The 19,613-nt window shown below is 46.8% G+C and overlaps 10 protein-coding genes across 10 annotated transcripts; 6 read left to right on the top strand and 4 right to left on the bottom strand.

Moving 5' to 3' along the window:
• Positions 1 to 1,267: 1,267 nt before the first annotated feature.
• Positions 1,268 to 3,104, top strand: E1B28_010286 (uncharacterized protein; the record flags this gene model as incomplete). The annotated part of the gene is made up of 12 exons (XM_043155240.1): positions 1,268 to 1,376; positions 1,434 to 1,720; positions 1,773 to 1,820; positions 1,872 to 1,961; positions 2,017 to 2,087; positions 2,139 to 2,251; positions 2,309 to 2,372; positions 2,428 to 2,447; positions 2,505 to 2,651; positions 2,709 to 2,736; positions 2,787 to 2,935; positions 2,995 to 3,104. 12 exons carry the CDS (start codon positions 1,268 to 1,270, stop codon positions 3,102 to 3,104), a joined length of 1,236 nt encoding a protein of 411 aa, XP_043007705.1.
• Positions 3,105 to 3,265: 161 nt separating this feature from the next.
• E1B28_010285 (uncharacterized protein) lies at positions 3,266 to 4,669 on the top strand (the record flags this gene model as incomplete). The annotated part of the gene is made up of 3 exons (XM_043155239.1): positions 3,266 to 3,652; positions 3,727 to 3,831; positions 3,887 to 4,669. The coding sequence occupies 3 exons, from the start codon at positions 3,266 to 3,268 to the stop codon at positions 4,667 to 4,669; spliced, it is 1,275 nt and encodes a 424-aa protein (XP_043007704.1).
• Positions 4,670 to 4,846: 177 nt separating this feature from the next.
• On the bottom strand, positions 4,847 to 6,123 carry E1B28_010284 (uncharacterized protein; the record flags this gene model as incomplete). Its single annotated transcript, XM_043155238.1, has 5 exons — positions 4,847 to 4,866; positions 4,916 to 5,575; positions 5,640 to 5,787; positions 5,843 to 5,910; positions 5,970 to 6,123. 5 exons carry the CDS (start codon positions 6,121 to 6,123, stop codon positions 4,847 to 4,849), a joined length of 1,050 nt encoding a protein of 349 aa, XP_043007703.1.
• A 214-nt stretch (positions 6,124 to 6,337) lies between these two features.
• E1B28_010283 (uncharacterized protein) lies at positions 6,338 to 8,697 on the bottom strand. Its single transcript, XM_043155237.1, has 5 exons — positions 8,683 to 8,697; positions 7,262 to 8,106; positions 6,905 to 7,203; positions 6,720 to 6,845; positions 6,338 to 6,661 (listed from the first exon to the last, which is right to left on the bottom strand). Exons 2-5 carry the CDS (start codon positions 7,620 to 7,622, stop codon positions 6,434 to 6,436), a joined length of 1,014 nt encoding a protein of 337 aa, XP_043007702.1. The 5' UTR covers positions 7,623 to 8,106; positions 8,683 to 8,697; the 3' UTR covers positions 6,338 to 6,433.
• Positions 8,698 to 8,725: 28 nt separating this feature from the next.
• E1B28_010282 (uncharacterized protein) lies at positions 8,726 to 10,141 on the top strand. Its single transcript, XM_043155236.1, has 6 exons — positions 8,726 to 8,799; positions 8,851 to 8,919; positions 9,026 to 9,182; positions 9,237 to 9,494; positions 9,557 to 9,652; positions 9,716 to 10,141. Exons 1-6 carry the CDS (start codon positions 8,778 to 8,780, stop codon positions 9,750 to 9,752), a joined length of 639 nt encoding a protein of 212 aa, XP_043007701.1. The 5' UTR covers positions 8,726 to 8,777; the 3' UTR covers positions 9,753 to 10,141.
• Positions 10,121 to 11,512, bottom strand: E1B28_010281 (uncharacterized protein). The gene is made up of 5 exons (XM_043155235.1): positions 11,359 to 11,512; positions 11,267 to 11,298; positions 11,051 to 11,195; positions 10,840 to 10,988; positions 10,121 to 10,781 (listed from the first exon to the last, which is right to left on the bottom strand). Exons 1-5 carry the CDS (start codon positions 11,451 to 11,453, stop codon positions 10,378 to 10,380), a joined length of 825 nt encoding a protein of 274 aa, XP_043007700.1. The 5' UTR covers positions 11,454 to 11,512; the 3' UTR covers positions 10,121 to 10,377.
• A 1,230-nt stretch (positions 11,513 to 12,742) lies between these two features.
• On the top strand, positions 12,743 to 14,254 carry E1B28_010280 (uncharacterized protein; the record flags this gene model as incomplete). The annotated part of the gene is made up of 5 exons (XM_043155234.1): positions 12,743 to 13,158; positions 13,217 to 13,364; positions 13,420 to 13,711; positions 13,781 to 14,166; positions 14,228 to 14,254. The coding sequence occupies 5 exons, from the start codon at positions 12,743 to 12,745 to the stop codon at positions 14,252 to 14,254; spliced, it is 1,269 nt and encodes a 422-aa protein (XP_043007699.1).
• Positions 14,255 to 14,484: 230 nt separating this feature from the next.
• Positions 14,485 to 15,750, top strand: E1B28_010279 (uncharacterized protein; the record flags this gene model as incomplete). Its single annotated transcript, XM_043155233.1, has 5 exons — positions 14,485 to 14,563; positions 14,618 to 14,793; positions 14,874 to 15,177; positions 15,252 to 15,604; positions 15,670 to 15,750. 5 exons carry the CDS (start codon positions 14,485 to 14,487, stop codon positions 15,748 to 15,750), a joined length of 993 nt encoding a protein of 330 aa, XP_043007698.1.
• Positions 15,751 to 15,903: 153 nt separating this feature from the next.
• E1B28_010278 (uncharacterized protein) lies at positions 15,904 to 17,054 on the bottom strand (the record flags this gene model as incomplete). The annotated part of the gene is made up of 10 exons (XM_043155232.1): positions 15,904 to 16,043; positions 16,097 to 16,105; positions 16,170 to 16,218; positions 16,277 to 16,339; positions 16,394 to 16,417; positions 16,481 to 16,574; positions 16,652 to 16,676; positions 16,740 to 16,766; positions 16,819 to 16,884; positions 16,952 to 17,054. The coding sequence occupies 10 exons, from the start codon at positions 17,052 to 17,054 to the stop codon at positions 15,904 to 15,906; spliced, it is 600 nt and encodes a 199-aa protein (XP_043007697.1).
• Positions 17,055 to 18,077: 1,023 nt separating this feature from the next.
• E1B28_010277 (uncharacterized protein) lies at positions 18,078 to 19,097 on the top strand (the record flags this gene model as incomplete). Its single annotated transcript, XM_043155231.1, has 3 exons — positions 18,078 to 18,143; positions 18,203 to 18,399; positions 18,460 to 19,097. The coding sequence occupies 3 exons, from the start codon at positions 18,078 to 18,080 to the stop codon at positions 19,007 to 19,009; spliced, it is 813 nt and encodes a 270-aa protein (XP_043007696.1). The 3' UTR covers positions 19,010 to 19,097.
• Between the last annotated feature and the right edge of the window lie 516 nt (positions 19,098 to 19,613).

Genomic DNA, 19,613 nt, shown 5'->3' with positions numbered 1-19,613 from the left:
GACATTGCAAATTAATCTCAAGTCTCTGATATACTTTTAATGAATTTAGCCATGGTTTCTAAGGCTTATGAAAGTTTACCAGTGCCCCAATTCCTCGAAATCCTCCAGATAGTCATTGGAGATCTCCAAGACACATTCATCTCTTCTCTGAACCACGTTTCCAGGTCCTCCAAGGTTGGCATGATGTGTAAGGTGTGCTTTTGTTGTGGCTGGCATCAGAAATCACTGTGCTGGGCTAAAAACTGTATCGGGAGGCCAAGATCAGAACCTTTAATTGATTTTTTTGACACAACTTACTGTTCTGACTCAACTCTATAGATCTCCGGAAGCAAATTTAACATTTTGTATCTGGTCGACGAACGATAGTGGTGGAAGAGGTAAAAGTATGGGACTTGGATATAAAAGGGTCGTCACACTCGATCACATGGGTTGGTGGATTATGAATGTCATCTACCTTACCATAGTACTTTTTATGTTTCTGTTGATTCCTACTGTGACTGACATCTATATTCAGCTGTTATTAGGTAATTTCTATGTTCCCACACTCCTTTTTTATAATAATTGTCATCTCTCACTGTTCAGTTCAGTTTCTGTGGCCCTTCCCCTTCCCTTCTTTAACTGTACCAACTTGGTGGGTTTTCCCACAGGTTGCAGGTTTTTCTGTGCATGGGACAGGGGTGGAATGGGGTCAGCCACCTGTACAAAGTCCTGTACCAGTTCTACCTGCTATTCATGCCATCCAACATGTACTGATTTGGTACAGAATACATTTATACTTTTTCAGGTCAAAACCTGTAACTCACACCTGTGACATAGAATAGAGCAGGGCCACACCCACGGATAGGAAAGTTAGGTTGGTGGGACAGAGCTGGAATGGGGTCAGCCACCCTGTACAAGTCCATCCCTACTATACTTTTTCCCATGGGTAATAACGGGCTTGCAGAATGGGTTATACCTCTGACACAAGATAGAGTGGTTTTTCCACAGTTTCACAGAACAGGTGACACCTGTGACATGGATAGGGACACAAACTTTCCCCCCCATGGGTGATTCTTGCTGTTCCCTACCTGCAGACCCCCTATAAGCTGAAGGCTGAGTGCAAGTCAAGCAGGTGTATAAACATGCAAAAACTCGGCACAAAGGGCCGGGTCATAAGCTTGTATCGACAATTTCGTCCCTTGCCGCGCATTCCCATCAATGAGCACATATATCAAGCTAGATCCTGTCATTCTCATGGTATCTAGAGCTTATCGTCGCCCTCGAAACCATGACAGCAACAAATATGCTCAACAACGGCAGTGATCCTGTTGACAGTACTAATCGCCGCAAGTTGACCCCTTGGACCTTTCCTGCAGAAACTAAATGTATTCCAGAAGGCGAGTTTTACATTATATGTCTTGGAGATTGAGGCTTATGCTATGGGTAACATGCAGACCAATACACAGACCTCGAGGTTATCGATCTGGCTGACTTTCGTGAATATGAACAAGAAATACCCTTAACTCCGGAACAAACTGAGGCGCAGAATGACCTGATCAGGCGCGTTCGGACTGCCCTACACACAGTCGGCTTCATTGCAGTGAAGGGACACGGATTGACGAGCGAAGACATTCAGCACCAAGCTGACATTGGAAGACTCTTGAATTACGATGTTGCAGAAGAGGAAAAGCACCGTCTTCATGCACGAATTGCCCAGGAGGGAAGTTGGGCAGGGTACAAGGTCTGTCTCATTCTATCTCAATTACGATGTGTCGCTTTCTCATCTCCAACAGCCACGAGGATACTATCGCCGCCCAGATGGCGCGTACGACAATATTCAGGTAGACATAGTCTTAACTCCCAATAACGAACTCGAAGTCAAATTCTTGCAGCATTACGACGTCTATCCGTTCACAGCTTTGAAGTCACGACTCCCGGAAGTTGCACAACCATACGTCACTGATATTCGTAAGTTTATGGAGGTCAGTTTGGATTATGTGCACCATCATGCAATTTCTTGCTACCTTCCTTGTCTAGTACAATCACTACACCATCCTCCGAAAGCTCCTCGCGATCATTTCTCTTGGCTTAGGTTTGGAAAGGGAAACGTGAGTGTCTCCCAGGCAGCTTGTGGTTTCATCTCCCTATCTCGAAATTAGGCTATGGCGCCTTCACCACCGGGAAGAGGGGAACGATTCTGGCTTCGTGGAATCTTCAGAAGGAGAGATTGAGTGGCGGCACAGTAAAGATCATTTGAGAAACGCGGTGTACCGTATGTCGGTTCATTTCCTCTACACCAGACACCGGCTCATTTCATCGGTCACAATAGACCCCCTGTCCGTTGAAGATCGCGAGAAGAGGAAAGGCATATCAATTTATGGTCATACAGACATGTAAGGCCAGCCATTCCTGTCGTTCTGCAAGGTATTGAAACAAGTGCTTTTACAGTGGTTCAGTCTCCTTTCTCTGTAATGCCCATTTCAATCCGACATGCACCGCCCATGCTAATAAAGTCATCCTTTCAGATTCGCAACCAATCGCTGGTTTACAACTCCTGACACCGAACGGAGAATGGCGTTACATCCGGCACTATCCTAACCACATCATAGTGGACCTCGGAGATTCGATGGAGTTTCTGACAGGCGGCGTTCTGAAGGCATCCCCTCATCGTGGTGTGTTTTCACTCTTCCTACGTCACTGTAGACACCTGAAACGTTCCATTGCGATAGTAACTGTACCTCCGGCGGATCAAGAACAGTGCGTACAACCGTGTCTCTCCGTGTGAGCACTATCGATCCTTCGTACAGCCTGGATCGATTAGGCATCTTCTACTTTGTCCCTTTTCTACCTGAAGTCGAACTTTCTCTGCTCGACCATCCCTCTCTGCACCAACTGGGGGGCAAGGACGTTTTTGAAGAATATTATCAACTTGGTGGGAAACCGATTACTTCCAACGGTAAGACTTCTTTGGACCTTGTTTCTATCTGGATTGACCCACTGTATCCTGTTCCGCAGAGTGGCTTGTAATGAAGTCGAAGCTTGTGGGTACGAAACGTGTGAAGAGAGAGAAGCGTGAAGCCATCGACGTATTGGAGGATATACACTTCAGGTACAACCCCGCCTGAAACTTGGCTTTGTTTCCGACATGCCCTACCATTTGCTCGAACAGTGCAATCGTTTTATAGCTGCAGTATGTCTTCGTAATAATATCTTGTAGCTTTCGGAATAAATAGCACGGGCGACCTATACCGGAAATCTGGCTCCGTGACGCCGTATTGAACCGGTGATGACTGCGGTGACATCGCCTTTTGCCACATTCAAATTCATGGCGACACCCAAACCCTACACTCTCGACGTTCCCTCCGATTTCCTAGACTGGATAAACAACCGTGTCAAAACCGCCCATCTCGTATCCGATCTCGAACATGCGCCTGGCGACGAATGGCGAGACGGAACACCTACCGCTGTCATGGAGGACCTGGTAGAGTATTGGAAGACATCATACGACTGGAGAAGTGTCGAGAAAAACATCAACGACAAGTTTCCAATGTTCACGTTGGACGTCGAGGAGGGAGATGAAACGATCAAGTTGCATTTCGTGCATAAACGCAGTGAACGGCCTGATGCTGTTCCTTTACTTTTTGCCCATGGGTGGCCAGGGAACTTCTTGGAGGTGAGTAAGGGCCCCCTACAGCCTTTCCCTCGAGATGTATTCACCAACGATTTCTTTTCATTGGTTGCGGATAGGTTGAGAACCTCCTCCAGTTGACGAACCCTGCTGACCCGAAAGCACAAGCTTACCATATCGTCGCGCCCAGCCTTCCGGGGTTTACCCTGTCGTCATCTCCAAAGGTTAGCCCCATCCTCTAGCTTTCTTTTCCAAGGCTCAACCCTTCCCTCCAACGAGAAACCAGGCTTCATTCTCCCCAACATCGCACGCATCTACCACAAACTGATGCTCACCCTCGGCTACCACCACTACCTCGGCCAAGGCGGAGACTGGGGCTCTTTCGTCCTCCGCAGCATGGCCCTCCAATTTCCCGACGCCTGTATTGGTATCCACCTCAACTTCATCCTCTGTCTCCCCCCTTCCCCTCTTCGAAACCCTCTCACCCTTCTTTACCTCATCCTCCGTTGGTTCACACCTGACCAAAAGGAACGTCTTAAGAGGATGCAATGGTGGTTCAAGCACGAATCAGGGTATACCGGAATCCAAGGAACAAAACCCCAAAGCGTGTCCTACGGCCTCCTCGATTCTCCTGTTGGAATGTTAGCCTGGATACGTGAGAAACTACAAGGGCTCGTCGAACCGGATTACGTTTGGGACAAAGAGAGGTGTATCACTTTTACGATGCTCTACTTGATTTCGGGTAGCGCTGGTCATGCTCGGATTTACAAGGAGAATGTTGCCACTGTGGGAGAGACCGTCATGAGTCAGAAAATCTCTTCCTCTGTCGCGGTAGGAGTCAGTTGTTTCCCAAAGGATGTGGCATACGTTCCTAGATGGTGGGCTGAAGCGAATTCAATATCCAACATCGTATTTTGGAAGGAACATGCGAAAGGAGGACATTTCCCCTCGGTGGAGGTTCCTGATATGCTGATTGCTGATATACAAGAGTGGGTCGAAGTCATGCGTTCAAAGGGTGATCCCACTCGATGGGAATGTCTACTCAATGCGGGGCGTGCGTAGAATTCCAATCTCATTTATAGATAGATGATTACAGTGTCGATGGTAATCGACAATAAATTTTTCTATCGTTATTAAGATTAGGCTGATGAAGTCCACCTGCCGAAAGAATTTGCGGATAAGTATACGTGCGCACTGAGGAAAAGTATTGTCCTCGAGCCATAGAATAGTCTGCCCACATCACCGGGTCTGAGCCCACTCTGAAAAGTAGTTTGTTAAGCCATCGAGGTCCCACAGAAAGGGACTCACCTCTCTTGAACCCAAACCTCTCCAACGACCCATTTTTAACCCTTCCCAAAAACTCCTCCATCGGACTCGTACATGAACTAAACAATACATTCAACTCTTTTCCCGTCTTTGGGCGCTGATAGGGATACGGAGCTGTCATGCTTCGTTGACGTTGTGGATCTGAAAACTCGTGGTGAAGAGCAAGTAAAAGGTCGCTCCTGATGGGATCTGTTGTAGGTGGCACCGCCGTCGGAATTATAAGAGGCTTGCTCTCCTCTTTAACCACAACAAACGGCGAAGGACTTCTGGGAGCGGCGGGAGCAATAACAGCTTGTGAATGGCCGTGTTCCTGGTGCTGGTGCTGTTGGGGTCGTAACACGTGCGAGGAAGATATTGGTGGTGGTGGTAGTGGTGGCGGTTCGGGAGACGATTTAGGTGTCAAAATCTTCCTCTGAGGGTCCAGCGATATCGATCTGGTAGAAGGAGATTTCGGGTGTTGTGGTGGGTATCCATGAAACGAAGCGAGGCTGAGTTTTTTCTCGGCCGCAACCCACGCAGATACAGCAGTAGAGTCAGCATCGAGAAGGACAGCCCAAGTATCGATTAATTCCTGAGGCGGATCGGTGTTGCTCTTGTAGAATAACGTATGTAGTAGCGGGATTTTCTCCGGTTTGAGATGTCCTGTTTCCCAGAGAGTAACAACATGGCTAAGTGAGATGAAAGAGCGATAAGAAAGGTAACGTACTAGGAGAGGGCCGTATAATAGTTGTACTTGAGCTACTCGAAGTGGTCGCTTGTTGAGTTTGAGTAGATTTCAGTTTCCACTGTGACCGTTTATTTTGGAACCAGAAACCCAGGGATTTCATCTGGTAATCTTCAGTGCCCGGTAAAGCCTTGGAAAGGGAAAAATTGAACTCGACTCGAAGAGAGCAGAGATAGAGCCGTTACCTGAATTCTCTCCAACAGTTCCTGCTTTTCTCTCATCCCAGGATTCCTTAACCCACTCTCGAATACATCTATATATATTGAAACCAACTATTTCCAATGAATAGTCTGAAAGCATAGACTGTCATACCGTTTAAGATCTTGGCCGCCTCCTTCGTCAAACGAGTTCGCGGTTTGCTTTTGGCAGCTACAGATCCGCTAGGACTGATTATTGCTAAATCGCCACCAACCAAAGTATGGGATCCGTGGTCTGTCGCATGAAGTAGATTCGAATTCGAGGTCATAGCGACATGAGTGGAAGGTGGGTATGGCCATATGCAATTTCTTATGTATAGTCTCACATATGGCAGACCAAGTGAAAAACGCGATATTACACCGCCTCCTATTTGTTGTCTAAAATAGACACCCTTCACTTGCCTCTTAGACACTTGGAATGCACATCTGAGAGAGCGGGTCGATAGTTTATAGCTCACCAACACAGGTCCTTTCATTGCTAGGTGGACGAAAATGCTAGAAAGGCGGTCGAATAGCTTCTCCAACACTGGTAGAGTAAAAACAGGAAGGGATACAAAACCCTGCAAGTACAATCAAAAATTATAAACTAAACCGGTTAGCCGACTTTAATTTTGCCCCTTCAGGCGCCGCCCTGAGATCCGTCGGATAATTCTCTGACAACAGTTCATCGGAAGGCTCTTCTTTCCTATTGAACGGTGTACGGAATATACGGTGTTGGGTATAAGCAAGGATAGGTGTAAAGCCAAGAGAGGCCAGTATCAGGATTCGAGTGGATAAAGTGGGATGGTAGCCGTTTGTCGCTATGTCCTATAAGTATAGCAAAATTAAATTGAGGACCCGGGGAGGGGCTGAAATAAAAACGCACTGCAAGATGATTGCTATTTCGGTCAAACAAATACCGAAGGCCTCTACTCATCCCAGCTTGTCTGTTGACCACCAAGTCCACGGCAAGGAACACTAAAAATGTCCCAACCGAAGTACATCCAAACAACTAGGAACACGGGGAAAAAATCAGTATGGTCAAGTGAAAAACAAACCGTCTTCACTTACCAAAGCAATCCTCTGCCACCGGATCAACGCCAACCCCGCAACCACGCTACAAAGAACTGGTATGATCCAATTCAAAGCATAAAGGTTGTCCGCCGAAATCAAGAGATTCGGTTGAATGAGGATAATTCGAATTCCAAATGCTATTCCTCCGGCGAGAGTCATCCCAACAATCCCACCTCTATAGGCAAAGCGGAATACACCGAGAATAAATCCAAGGAACGAAAACGCAATCACGACCAATGTCAGAATGAGATCGGGTATTCCAATCTCATTCACAGAGTTGATAAGTGCTGCCCATGCTGCCCAAGGAGGAAAACCATGTCAGCGTAAGAGTCAAAGATCAAACGTAGAACGAACCTGCTACAGCAAAACACACCCCAATGCCAGCTCCAGTAGTCAACCTCCATCCTCGAATACCAGCTAGAGCCAAAGGCAGTCCCAAAAGGATACAATAAGCCAACCATATCAACGCCGGCGGTGAAAAGTTGCTCCCACTTCCATCCGTTGCGGGACCTTGAGGGACTTGTTGATTCGTGCTTAGATCAATGATGACAGTCGAACCGTTTGACGCTTTTGTCACAACAACATTGCGAGGGGAGAGATTGTGTTGATGGGAGTAAGGAACTGGAGATATATAGAGTGCGTGGGTGGCTGTGATAGAATGGTAGAGAATGAAGGCGAGGTAGCATGATAGCCGTGGAAGGCACGGCGAGAGCATGAACGGAAGGGAGATGGTCGGAAGAAAATGTCGGGGGCCGAGGAACGAAAAAGAAACAAAAGAACGTGATCAAGACCAGCCTCTCAACCAAAGAGTTGAACTTGGAGGGCTGAAATTGGTGTCGACCGCCTCGAGAAAGGGATTTACAGATGCAGGGGGGAAGGAGAAAAGAGTGATACTTGACCGTGCCTGAGTCGCTTTCTTTGTGAACGTGAGTACTGTCGTGAAGGGAACTGTGTGGGTTCGTGACGACGACGTCAAACGGCATTTAGGGCACAAAACTCTCGGTAAATCAGTGCGTCCTCAAGATTACGATGAAACAGCATATCAATGCTCGTTTCGCCTCAAGGTCAAGACCGAGGAAGAGAGCCAACTCATCAAGCGCAAACGAGGCCGGTAAACTTCAGGGCTAAATTGGGCGGTTTATGACGTGGCCGGGTGTAGAAACTGCATCAAATGTTGGTAGCGACTAGGATCCATAGTTCTATATAAGAGAGAAGAGATCAGTTTTAGTTGGCAACGAAGAATGAAAGATAAAATCAGGGCTTGCAAAGCAAACCAAGCTTGATCTCATATCTTCAAAATCCCAACGACCGCACAGACGAGAGACCCAGCGTACACATCTGAACCCAACGAACACAATGTGCGCCCGTAACCACACGCCAAACGAGTAGAGATATCGAACTCGGACGCTATTTTGAACCGGGCACTCGATGTTCCGCTGATGAAAGAGAACCACATCTGGAGACCACTCGTCCTGGATTGCTTCCAGGCGAGCTCGGCTACCTTCAGGGACTGGGAATATGAGACTCTGCCTTTGCTGTTAGGTCGTAGTGCTCGAGACCCATAACAGCCAACAACGAAAAGAGTTTCCAGGGATGTCGGTCAAGCCTTACAACGTGCTCTGTTGAGCTTGTTAGAACACGCTGAGGATTAAAGACCCGGGGGTTCAGAGGATGTATACGCGGTTTTCTCTTCTGCTGGTCATTGTAGAAAAATGAAGTCGACCCTTTTACTAGAGCATCATAAAGAAGGAGTGTAGTCCGGAATGTACACTCACCGTCGTCGGCGAAGCAGATCGCGGCTTAGTCAGCAGCATTGAACACGTCAATTGGGCGATGTAGACTCGCTTCGAGCTCACCTTTTACTTCCATTATGAATATTTTCCGTTTGTTGGGTATGTTTCCTTTTTTCCCGCTGGCGTCCCTTTCACTCAGGTATACTACAGGTGATTTGGCCCATCTCGCGTCTATCGCTATTCTTGTACAGAGAATACACAAGTCGCGTTCCTGTCGAGGTCTGTTGCTTTCCGTCCTTCCATCTTCTCAACAAGCGTCCTTGCCTCGCTAATCTCCCTGTCTCTCGCCGTGAACAACTAAATCGCTCAACTCTCACTTTTCCAGGCATATCATTCAAAACTCAAGTTCTATATGTCGTCGTCTTCGTATTTCGTTATCTGGACTTGTTCTTTCGATATGTCTCACTCTACAACTCGGTTATGAAACTGTTCTTCATCGGTAGCAGTTGCTATGTTCTATGGCTCATGAAGGGTCGGTTCAAGTGCGTGCCTTTGCCTATCGTACTATGAACTATTCACACACCTCGATGGACCAGACCAACCAACGACCCCTCCATTGACACCTTCCGCATTGAATATCTCATTGGACCCAGCATCGTCCTCGCCTTGATTTTCAACTACAAATTCTCTGTCACCGAGGTCTTCTGGTCTTTTTCCATCTTTTTAGAATCCGTCGCTATTATGCCCCAACTCTTCATGCTACAACGTACGGGCGAGGCAGATGCAATTACCACGCATTACATTGCTGCTTTGGGTGTCTATAGAGCATTGTATATACCGAATTGGATATACCGGTGCGTGCACGCTTTTCTTTTACTTTGTACAATGGGGAGGATGGGTCCTTATCCTTTTCCAGGTACTTCTCGGAAGGAGTTGTGGACCCTATAGCGGTTACTGCAGGCATAGTTCAGACTGGGCTATACCTCGACTTTTTCTATGTCTACTTTACAAAGTACGTCGTAGGCTGTCCTCTTGCAGTATCAGGACTTGGGCTTTTTCTGACCCTCCTGTGCAGAGTACTTCAAGGGCAGAAATTTGAACTTCCCGCATGAGTGCACATCAAGTAACTCGATTTTGCGCGCTGCCTTTCTTTGTGCGATGCATCATGATAATGATGGTTGAGATGAGATGGGTAGGATGGGATGATAAATGATGAGAGTTTTTGTAGATGGAGGGCTCTTTTTTTTTCTACCATCAACCACTACTATTGTTGTCATTGTTGTGGCTATTTTTAGTTTTTTTCGACACAAGTGGAACGCCTGTTCATGGTTTCTTGCATGTCAGTGGACTGGGATGAATGGTCGATGGTCGACGAGAACGCTCGAAACCCACCTGTCGTGCATACAGCAGTTTTTAAAATCCGATACAACTCAAGTAAGTACAGTACGATACATGGTTGAATTACTTATGAGACTTAACGAGAGCGTGGACTCAGACCGAGAAAGAATTACTTGATCAAAAATGATACCTGTACTTAGATAGATACTAGGATACATTTTTAAATAGAAATGTCGTATGTTCTATGTAAATGCGAATGCAAACTGTTATGTGTAAAGGCTCAAAATAGAGATGAAATTGACAGCATAGACAAAATAAAAAGCATGTTAGATAAAAGGTGTGTGCTTCGTAATTACCAGCGAAAAAACCCCTCTTGAGTGTAAAATAAGGCAACACCCTTCAATTAACCGTTATCCTCGGGATGATCTCAATCGTTTTATAAACCACCGCCTCCGAACCTGACGACTCACCCAACGCAGCTTTCCTATCGATCTCCAGCCGCAAATCTTCCTCACTGTCAATGTCATCAGGTTTCAACAAAAGTCCGTGTCGTTGCGTCTGCTGCGACTGTTGTTGTTGTTGTTGTTGTTCGAGTCGTTGTTGCAGTTGCTGCTGCTCAAGGCGAACACTATTACTCCTCACACGGGCCCTAGCCACTTCTTCAGTGGCAGTCTCGGCTGAGGAAGGTAATCGGAGATTAATGATCAGAGCACTGGTGTTCGATCCTTGTGTATTCTTCGTGTTTCGTGGTGATGAAGGCGGTGAATTGGACGTGGAAGGAGGTTCAAGTGGGAGTTTGATAGCTGCCAAAATGAATAAAGCTTTTACAATTTGTCGTGGTCGGTTGAAATGAACACGCACTGCAATTACGATCGTATAGATCTTTCTGTAACTCTATGAGTTCGTGTACTTTGTACGTCTTCGTCGTGGCGATGGTTTGTGCAGGGACGAGCGGTAATGAACGACTTCTGAGTTTGAATGTTATTTTCGTATCGTCTTTGAGCCACATTCTTAGAGTATTGAATAGGAGACTGAGTAAGGACGCCCCAAGTAGTATGCGCCAGAAACTCACGGTCCCAAATTGTCATGCCAGACTGGATCTGAATCTCTACCATTCACGGTAGACGTCGTGTAGTTGTGTTTCCCAACAGCCATTCCGATAAACGACGACGCGGGTCTCTTTCCCGAAGCCTTCTCCGAGAGAGTCGCTGTTATGACTAAAAGACGCGTAAAAAAGCGGTTCAAGTCAGTCGCGAATGACAACACTTGAGGTGATCAAGAAGCGCACCATGGAACTGGAGAAATTTCTTTGTCCCATCACTATTAGAAACGAATTGTGAGTTTGGTTTGTTAGTTGGTTAAATAAGACGGCCGACATACGGTAAAGCTGAATCGAATTGGACTTTAGCACTCGGCGATGTGGGGGAGACTTCACGAGAGTTGGATCCTTCGGTTGACGATGATGTTCGCGACATAGTTTTTGTTTGTTTGGAGGGGGATTGTGCTACGAGGGCTTGGAGTGGCTGGTGGCGGGGGAAAAGGTCAAGTCGAACATGAACCGGACATGGTACTTTTATAGACAACTCAACAGCATTGCCATAACGGAAATAGTTTCAACAGCTTTCTTTTAAGGGACTTGGTGCCTTGGCATGAAAACACTTGGAAACTGTATTGATGACTTTTGATTATTCAGGTCATAGCCGACGTAAAGCCTATATGTAGGTGACAAAGGCCACATTTTTCACACATGGAGCCCACCAAAGGCGTTGAGTAGCCTTTCCGCACAAGGTGCAGCATGGTGGGCACCGTGTAGAAAAAAAGCAAGAGCAGTGAGCTTGGCGGCGAGATCTCCATATTGATCATCCGCAACGGGCAAGTTTGACAGCTATTATTGCTTATCAGATAGCTACCGAACTGGGAATCTGGAGCTGTAAAGATACGAAGTTACAGTGGGCGTGAGGAAGATGATGCAGAATGACCACCATGAGCACCGTAAGTACGTCCAGAAATGACAGAGGATATCAAAGCTGTGAGCAATCCGTGTCGTTCAGCTTCGCAAAATCTCAAGTTCCGCCCCATAACGTTTGTTCGCGCAGTTGGACATCGCCACCTTTGATATTCCAATTGCATGTTGCTGACTGTCGGTTGCGGCAACGCATGACGGTCCTGAAATTACCGGCCTTTCTCAGAGTCGGAAAGTGCGATACCGTGCGGACTTTTCACCTCAGAACCAGAATCCAGCTTGATCCCATGACTCAATGGCAAGAGCATCCGATTGGTTGCAGTCGGTGATCACCAAAGGAGGACTGGTTGTAAAGGGGAAGAGAAGGTTCGGTTCATCACCGGCCGCGACAGAGACTGCTTTACTTACCTAGCCTCAGATTTTCCTTTTAGTTTCGTTCGAGTTGCTCAAACGGCTTCCAGATCATTCCAATGCTCACATGGACATCACTTGTGTTCTATCCTTTATTGTAAATTGTATCCAGGTTCCGAATTGAGAAAGCATCTTCATCTGCTAGCAGAAGTGATCCTTGCTGTGAATAGGGTCGATGTCGATGAGCGCGTGTACCTGTGAGACTCAGAGAGGGCATAAAGGTTGCCATCCATCGGCCGAAGCGAGGACACGCGGATCAAAAGTGCCGATCACCTGATCGTGTTCAACGTCACGACGTGGAGCTGAGGTCGAGTGACGGTCACCCCACCTCCATTTCCACCAATAATCTCTATGCTCTGAATTTGTTCCTATTCACTATCGGCCTCTAGAATGTCAGCAATACTCAAGAGCTTTGTCGGCTGGACTGTTGTCCCCGATTTTGCCACTAAAAACGGTCTTTTCATGATACACACCTACTTATTCCCCCTTCTCAAACTCAAAGCTCCCGCACCCAAGTCTCCCACTTATTACCTTCACTACCGATGGACGTTTGCTGTTGTCGTTCTCGGCTATCTCTTTTACACGATATTTGAAGGCTCAAGGACGATGCAGCCAAACTTTTACGAGATCTTGGGTGTTCTACCGGATGTGGATGAGAATGGGTTGAGGATGGCGTTCAAGAGATTCGCAAAGAGGTATCATCCGGATAGACCTGGCGTGGGGAGACAGGGAGAAGAGCTTTTTATGGCGACTAGAGATGCTTTTGAGGCGCTGAAGAATCCGACCGTGAGATTTGCATATGACAGGTAAACGTTCTTTGGGGGTGGTTCTTCAACATCGTACTGAATTCACGTCATATCCCAGATTCGGACCGGATGTTCTCCAATGGAAATTATCGACGCCAAGGGAGTATATGCGTCAAGGATTAATGCAATCGTCCGGATACCACATATTCTCAGGAATCGCGTTAGCTGTAGTTTCATCGATAGGTCGACCGAGCCCAGTCAGATTCGTGAGCTTTGTGATACTTTTGGCCGCGTATCTTGCCTTATCAAAACTATTTACAGTGGCGTTACCTTCTTTATTGGAGCTTCTTTGCCCTCGAACTTTCCTTCATACTCTATCCACCTCCTTCGTCTTCAGCTCCGATAACGGATATTTCAATCAAGAACACATTTCATATGATCTTTCCATATCGCGTTCCTTACCAGCATATACTATTTCTGCATCAAGTGTTCATGTTCTTCAGCATCGCAGTCAGTCGTGTCGCACCACGACTTTTCCCGGACGACTCGAGAAGCGAATACGAGATTGTTGTTCAGCATATAGCTGCGTTGGCTGGGTTTGGTGATCGCGAAGGTATGTTCGCTGTCGGAGGTCCCTTTTCTTTTCCGAGGATGACCCCCTGATGTTCGCATCCATATCCAGCTTCAATCATGCTTCACACTGAACTCCACGCTGCACATCCTCTTAAGGAATCAAATACATCATCATTGAGCCAAATACAGCCATGCACACCTTCTCCTGACGTTATGGACAGTCTCGCGAAGGAGATGGAGAACATGATAATAGAAACGAACCTTCAAGCGAATATCCCTCCACTTCGTGCCGCACGAGAAGCTGCCATCGAACGTGGGAGAGCGGAACGGGAGTTGAAAGAAAAAGAAGAGAAGGAGAGACACGCGTTATCGAGAACACCTGGTGGGAAGGTTAGTGCAGAAATAAGTGGAAATCTGCCTTCACCTAGACCCTCGCCGCCACCACCACCAACGGGAATGGGAAGAAGGAATTCGAGTTATGTGAGGGCAAGGAGCGTGAGTTGTTGACGAAGTAATTTGTGTAACTGTTTCGCAATATAAATTACGAGTTTGCCAGGCACGTGTTCGCTGCGCCACTGTATGACAGGCACTAGATTACTGAACCATCTGAGGTCAGAGCTCGACACCAGCTGACACCCCCGGTACTCTCGGTCAACAACGAATGGAGAACAGCGTGCTTCCCGTCCCAACATTTGACTTGTTTCATACTTCCCAAGGCCCGTTGCTTCGCGAGGCTATATAAATCTGCCAACCCGAGATCAATTCAAGTTTCTTCCCTTCGATTTCGCTACCAGTCCACTCTCTGTTTTCACGATGCGCTCGACTCTACTCGTTCTTTCTTCCATTGCAGTCGTAACCAGCGCATATCAACTTCAAAGCAATCTTGGAAAATGTAAAATAAGCCACCTCTTACTTCCACTTTCACAAATAATCACCTCTTTTTTAGTTTACGCCGCCGGAAAACAAGGCTGCATTTGCGCTTCTGATAATGCAGATGGTGCTCCCGTCGTGGCCCATGACTGCAATACTGAAGATGTCTCAAAACACTCTTGGGAGCTCACTCTCACCGCCAGCGAAAACGAGGAGCGGGGACCTCAACAGCTTAAAGTCTTTGGAAACAAGGTGAGAGGATTTTTTCTCTTCTGGCAAAAAAGCCTACGGGTGGTTCCTGTGAACTAAAAACAAACTATTTTCAACAAAAGTGTCTCGATGTCAAAGACGGTGTAAACCAAGACGGTACCAAGCTTCAGATCTGGACTTGTTCAGACAAGAACCCCAACCAACAGTGGATCCCAGTCGACGGAGTCCTGTTTAACGATTTCACTTTCCAGTGGGCCGGTACAAACAAATGTATTGACCTGACGGATGGAAATATCAACGATGGGAATCAAATCCAGATATGGACTTGCGATATCAATCAGGAAAACGAGAATCAAAAGTTCGGTGGTCACAAGGTTCCCAATACAGAAAGCTACGATTCTATCCTTCTCGGTGGTCCTCGGGATAGTACGTTTCTTTCCCTGTTATTCTTTTTTTGTTCCTTGAAAACCGAAAACTGAAAAAAAAAACGTTACTTCCAGTTAAAGGAAACCCCAGTATCTGTTTGGTGGCACCCAACAACACCGACGGCGCACCGGTGTCTATCGTCGCGTGCGATAAACTCGCCGAAACTTTCCCCAACGGTAACCAAACCTGGGTTGTTCCTGTTAGACCAATGTCCGGTACTATCAAAACCTTCGGAGGAACCAAGTGTCTTGACGTCCGAGATGGAAACGATGCTAACGGGAATCCACTCCAGATTTGGACTTGTGTTGAGGGAAGCACGAATCAACAGTGGATGTTTGACTCTGCTGCTGATACGTGTACGATTTCATGGCTTGGGAAGAGCAAGTGTATTTCGATTCCCAACGGCAATATGACGGCTGGAAATTCGGTGAGTATTTTTTTGACTATAAATGGGTCGGTGAAGCGGTCTGTTGACCCGGTCTTTTTTTGTAGCTTCAAATCTCCGACTGCGATTCCACGAATGTCTATCAACAATGGTTCCTCCATCAGGATCGTACTGATTTGGATGAGTAGATGCGAGGTGCCTTTCATGGTTAGAAGAAGATTCAGACTTGGTTTTTGTTTTCAACGTATTGACCGGACGCTCCATTTCTTTCTGCTTGCTTCTCAAAAGACAATCTATCCGATATCTCTACTAATATACGTGTTTGTCATCCTATAGACATTTCAACAGTTTGCCAGATAATTTTGAAGAGCCGTCTTCTCCACAGAATCGACTGAAAGCTTGTAAAAATGCTTCACGGTCACCCATGCCCGTACGTAGGTGCAGACGTAGCTCGCGAGTGGAGGAACCCAATTAGCGACATCTGATTAGTTATTCAATCTCCATTCTCACAGTACCGGCAGCCCGAGAACGCACCTTGGTCACCTGAACAGCAAACGAACACTTGTACTTGAGAAACACAAAAAGGCTAAAATGATAAACACCATACCCTTAGATTCGTTCAGATTATCCGTGACTGCGACAAGTTGCGGACGTGTCTGTTCATCCGGATCGTTGAGGAGACATTCCTATCTGAAAGAGTGATGAAATCCATACCAAGTCATTTGCAAATGCCTCCCTCTGAGCATCAGTCCACAATCTAGCCCCCGAGACCCATGCCTAAAACGCATCCTTAATATTGGAATTGACGAGGAGATTCATTGAAAGACGTACTTCCTTCAAAGGAACGAGGTGATCCTAAAAACGGCGAGGTTTCAACATGCCATCGTAGGCATAGCTGCAATAGAAAAAAAGACGGACAATATCTAAATCACTAGCCAAAGTCGTGGCTACAGCGTCATAGGGTGAAACCCAGTGACCGGCGGTAGCTTTGCACGAGCTGTCAGTCACAACACTGTTTTTCACGATGAGAGAATTGAAAATTGGGATTCAACGACACATTGAATCGAACGAGGAAAAGAGAAGACGTACTTCGTCCCATCACGTTTTAGGACAGCTAGAAAATCAGTCGATGAGTGATCGTTGACGGGTAGGAATATTTCAAGCGGGAAACACTTACTTTCGCGAGTATCACAAGTCCCAGAGACTATAACATATCTCAACGAGTGACTATGTGGGCGCTAGGAAGCGCGACGCACTAATATCCCAAGTCTTGAACAGATCCCTCGAATAAGCGGGAACGTTGGATTCGGCCGCGACAGTCACTAAAGAGACATCCACAACAGAGATGAGAAGGGATCGCTGGGGAAATGGAAACAAGAAACGACTGACGCTCAGACAAGTACGTCCGAGCGGTGGCAGCTGTAACAGGAGTAGGGAGAGCGGCAAGAGCAGTCCCAAGGGCACCAAAGACAACAACGGCTTGCAGTAACATGGTGATGATAGGGTGCACCAGTCGAGTTGTTCAAAAGGGTTGATGGGCTGACAACTGAATCGAACAAGTAAAAGTAAACTGGAGAAACCTCTGAAGATATTTATACGAGTTACTTGACGACCAAGTGGGACGGCAACGTTCGGCACCACCGCTTTGAGAGGAGTCTGCATGGGACAGTCGTTGACATGAAAGATACGGATGAGAATGACAGATAGTCCATATGATGTTCTCCTTCTTTTATTCAGTTCGTGCGTGCGTATAGGGATTGGTCAAAGGCAGGTGCTTTGGAACGTTGATCCAGAAGGACAATATTTCGGTGGCGCAAGGAGATTAGGAAGTAATACACGTTGAGTCTGATTCGATGCACATGGTAAAATATGATTGATACGACGAATGACCTGAGCGACACTTGAGCTATTCAACCAAAAACATACAAGTTGAGATTAATCGGACCTGTTTGACCTCGACCCATGGGCGACAATCTTTTGATTCCGACCTCTCTCTACGACTACATAGGTTTAGCTTTGCACAGGTCCTTCTTCGACTGATCGGATCGTTCAAGAAACCCGTCTCCAACTCTTCAAGCGTATACTTTTCCTTCTTGAAGTAGTCCGAAATTGTTGTTCGAGTGAGCAATTGTCGATATAAACATGCTCTCGGGGGCTGGGGGTATGGCGGTCGATTGAAGTAATTGTTTTGGCTAAGTTATCGTTAAATCATGCATTCTGAAGCTGGATGTCGTTTGCTGGATGCACATCCAGATTACAAGTTATTGGGGGAATGGAATAAAGGGAGAGCTCGCCACTTCTCACGGTCCATGGTATTTCGCGAGACCGTGTGGAATCGTTCTCGAAGGCTGGCTCCTAGTTGCACGCTAGCCTCGAGCATCAAGTACTCAGATGACTTCCAATAACCCCCAAGAACCGATTTCGGCAACCACAAAGTGTCTTGACACTTGTACCACCTGCCTAATCACGCCTCTTCTATCGATTGTCATATCAAACTTTGGTCTTTGCTGTTCCAATGGACACCAAGAGCGCGATAGCTGCACGGCACAGTAAACTCTACATCGACACCATGATTTTTCAGGTACGTCCATACTTCTGCCTTTTCTACCCGTCCGTTGACGTTTTGAGGTTATCAACCAGGTAGATAACGCCATCTTCAAAGTACCATCACGCTATTTCCACGAGAAATCAGAAGCCTTTGGAATAGCATCGAAAATATCTGCTGAAAATTTGAATGGGGAAGGATCGTCGGATGAGAATCCTATCAAGCTCTCTCCGTTACCTCATGATGCAAACGCAGAGGATTTCGAACTTCTTGTGAACGTTATCATGTCGTTGTGAGTTTTCCTTACCTTCCTCAAGGTTCGGCGACGTATGGTTCATTTTTTCATTTACAGCACATTCAACTTACCTCCTCCAACGGGTTACACTCTCTGCCAGTGGTTTGCAGTCCTTAAGCTGGCAACTGCTTGGGAATTTTCCGATATACGAACTCTGGCGATGAAGTCGATCACAGATGACAAGACGAGGATATATGACCAATGGTTCGGAATTTTCGTATCTTGCTGGAACCTCGAGGGTTTCACCGAACTACGCGAACTAGCCATCACCCGTGTTTCCGGGTTACAGAAATGGAGCGCGATGCAGAAGATCAATAACGGACGTTGGTATTGTGTTCGACGGTGGGCTACGGAGGGACTGAAGGACTTGGCTGAAGCTCCTAGCCTTCCATCTTTTCAGGAAATCGAAAGTTTGGGTTTGCACACCGTGGTGAATTTCATGTTGCTGCGAGAGGCGGTTTTGAAGCGATGCACGCATTGTGCCAGCGGGTATTCCCGTGTTTTGAGGTGTTCTAATTGTGATTCTACGGTATCAACCCAGGCCAGGTGCAACCTCGTTCTAGTCGAGAAGTATTGTGCCCAAGAGCTCTCACAAATCGAACTGTAAATACCTAAGTACATTATGACCTCCGCCTGTAAATCTTGTTCGTTCGCCAGATTACAAATATTTACAAACACCCACGACAGGAATGGGCCTCAACACGAACCTAGATTGTTCACTCTGTTCGCAACCAACCTAATCGTGCCTCACGATACTCGACCACTTAGGCACTAGATCATGCAGAAGCTTGACGCCAAATTGTTAGTGCAATCTGATATTGAAACCTCAAGCTACTCGTCGCCGCTCAGACTCACGGATTTGCAAATTACACTCAATTCCTTGAGCTGGTCGATGCAAGGATGTTGTAACATAGACCAGGTCGGCTACATGACAACTCTACTTTCCAAGAGTCGAGTGACCGAACTTCTCGTGTTACGATTCGTCGACGACGATGGTTTAATGAGGAAGCACGCGGTGCGGTGGTAGCACAGGCTCCAGGCGGTTTTGGACAAATTCTCGTGTACAGGCCAGTGGTTGGGAGCTGATTTTCTTGGATTGTTATTGGTAAGTCACAGCTTGGAGTCTGGCGTTTTGATCAAGCCATACTTAGACCTCTTCACTACTTGACAACCAGGACCATCAAGCCAGGGTTATACCCGCAGTGGCGCCA

The sequence above is a fragment of the Marasmius oreades genome, chromosome 6, assembly GCF_018924745.1.
Source record: "Marasmius oreades isolate 03SP1 chromosome 6, whole genome shotgun sequence".
Taxonomy (NCBI): domain Eukaryota; kingdom Fungi; phylum Basidiomycota; class Agaricomycetes; order Agaricales; family Marasmiaceae; genus Marasmius; species Marasmius oreades.
Note: the sequence above shows the minus strand (reverse complement) of the source record. Positions and strands in the feature narration are given on the sequence as shown.

What these genes read in the sequence shown, in the direction of transcription:
- E1B28_010281 (XM_043155235.1), bottom strand. Translation starts at nt 11,453, where the DNA reads ATGTCGCGAACATCATCGTCAACCGAAGGATCCAACTCTCGTGAAGTC. An exon ending in CAATTCGATTCAGCTTTACC is followed by an intron (nt 11,299 to 11,358) that starts GTATGTCGGCCG and finishes CGTTTCTAATAG; the next exon opens with TGATGGGACAAAGAAATTTC. An exon ending in TCTATACGATCGTAATTGCA is followed by an intron (nt 10,782 to 10,839) that starts GTGCGTGTTCAT and finishes TCATTTTGGCAG; the next exon opens with CTATCAAACTCCCACTTGAA.
- E1B28_010283 (XM_043155237.1), bottom strand. Translation starts at nt 7,622, where the DNA reads ATGCTCTCGCCGTGCCTTCCACGGCTATCATGCTACCTCGCCTTCATT. An exon ending in GGTGTGTTTTGCTGTAGCAG is followed by an intron (nt 7,204 to 7,261) that starts GTTCGTTCTACG and finishes CTCCTTGGGCAG; the next exon opens with CATGGGCAGCACTTATCAAC. An exon ending in GGTGGCAGAGGATTGCTTTG is followed by an intron (nt 6,846 to 6,904) that starts GTAAGTGAAGAC and finishes CCGTGTTCCTAG; the next exon opens with TTGTTTGGATGTACTTCGGT.
- E1B28_010282 (XM_043155236.1), top strand. Translation starts at nt 8,778, where the DNA reads ATGAATATTTTCCGTTTGTTGG. An exon ending in ATACCGAATTGGATATACCG is followed by an intron (nt 9,495 to 9,556) that starts GTGCGTGCACGC and finishes ATCCTTTTCCAG; the next exon opens with GTACTTCTCGGAAGGAGTTG. An exon ending in TTCTATGTCTACTTTACAAA is followed by an intron (nt 9,653 to 9,715) that starts GTACGTCGTAGG and finishes CCTCCTGTGCAG; the next exon opens with AGTACTTCAAGGGCAGAAAT.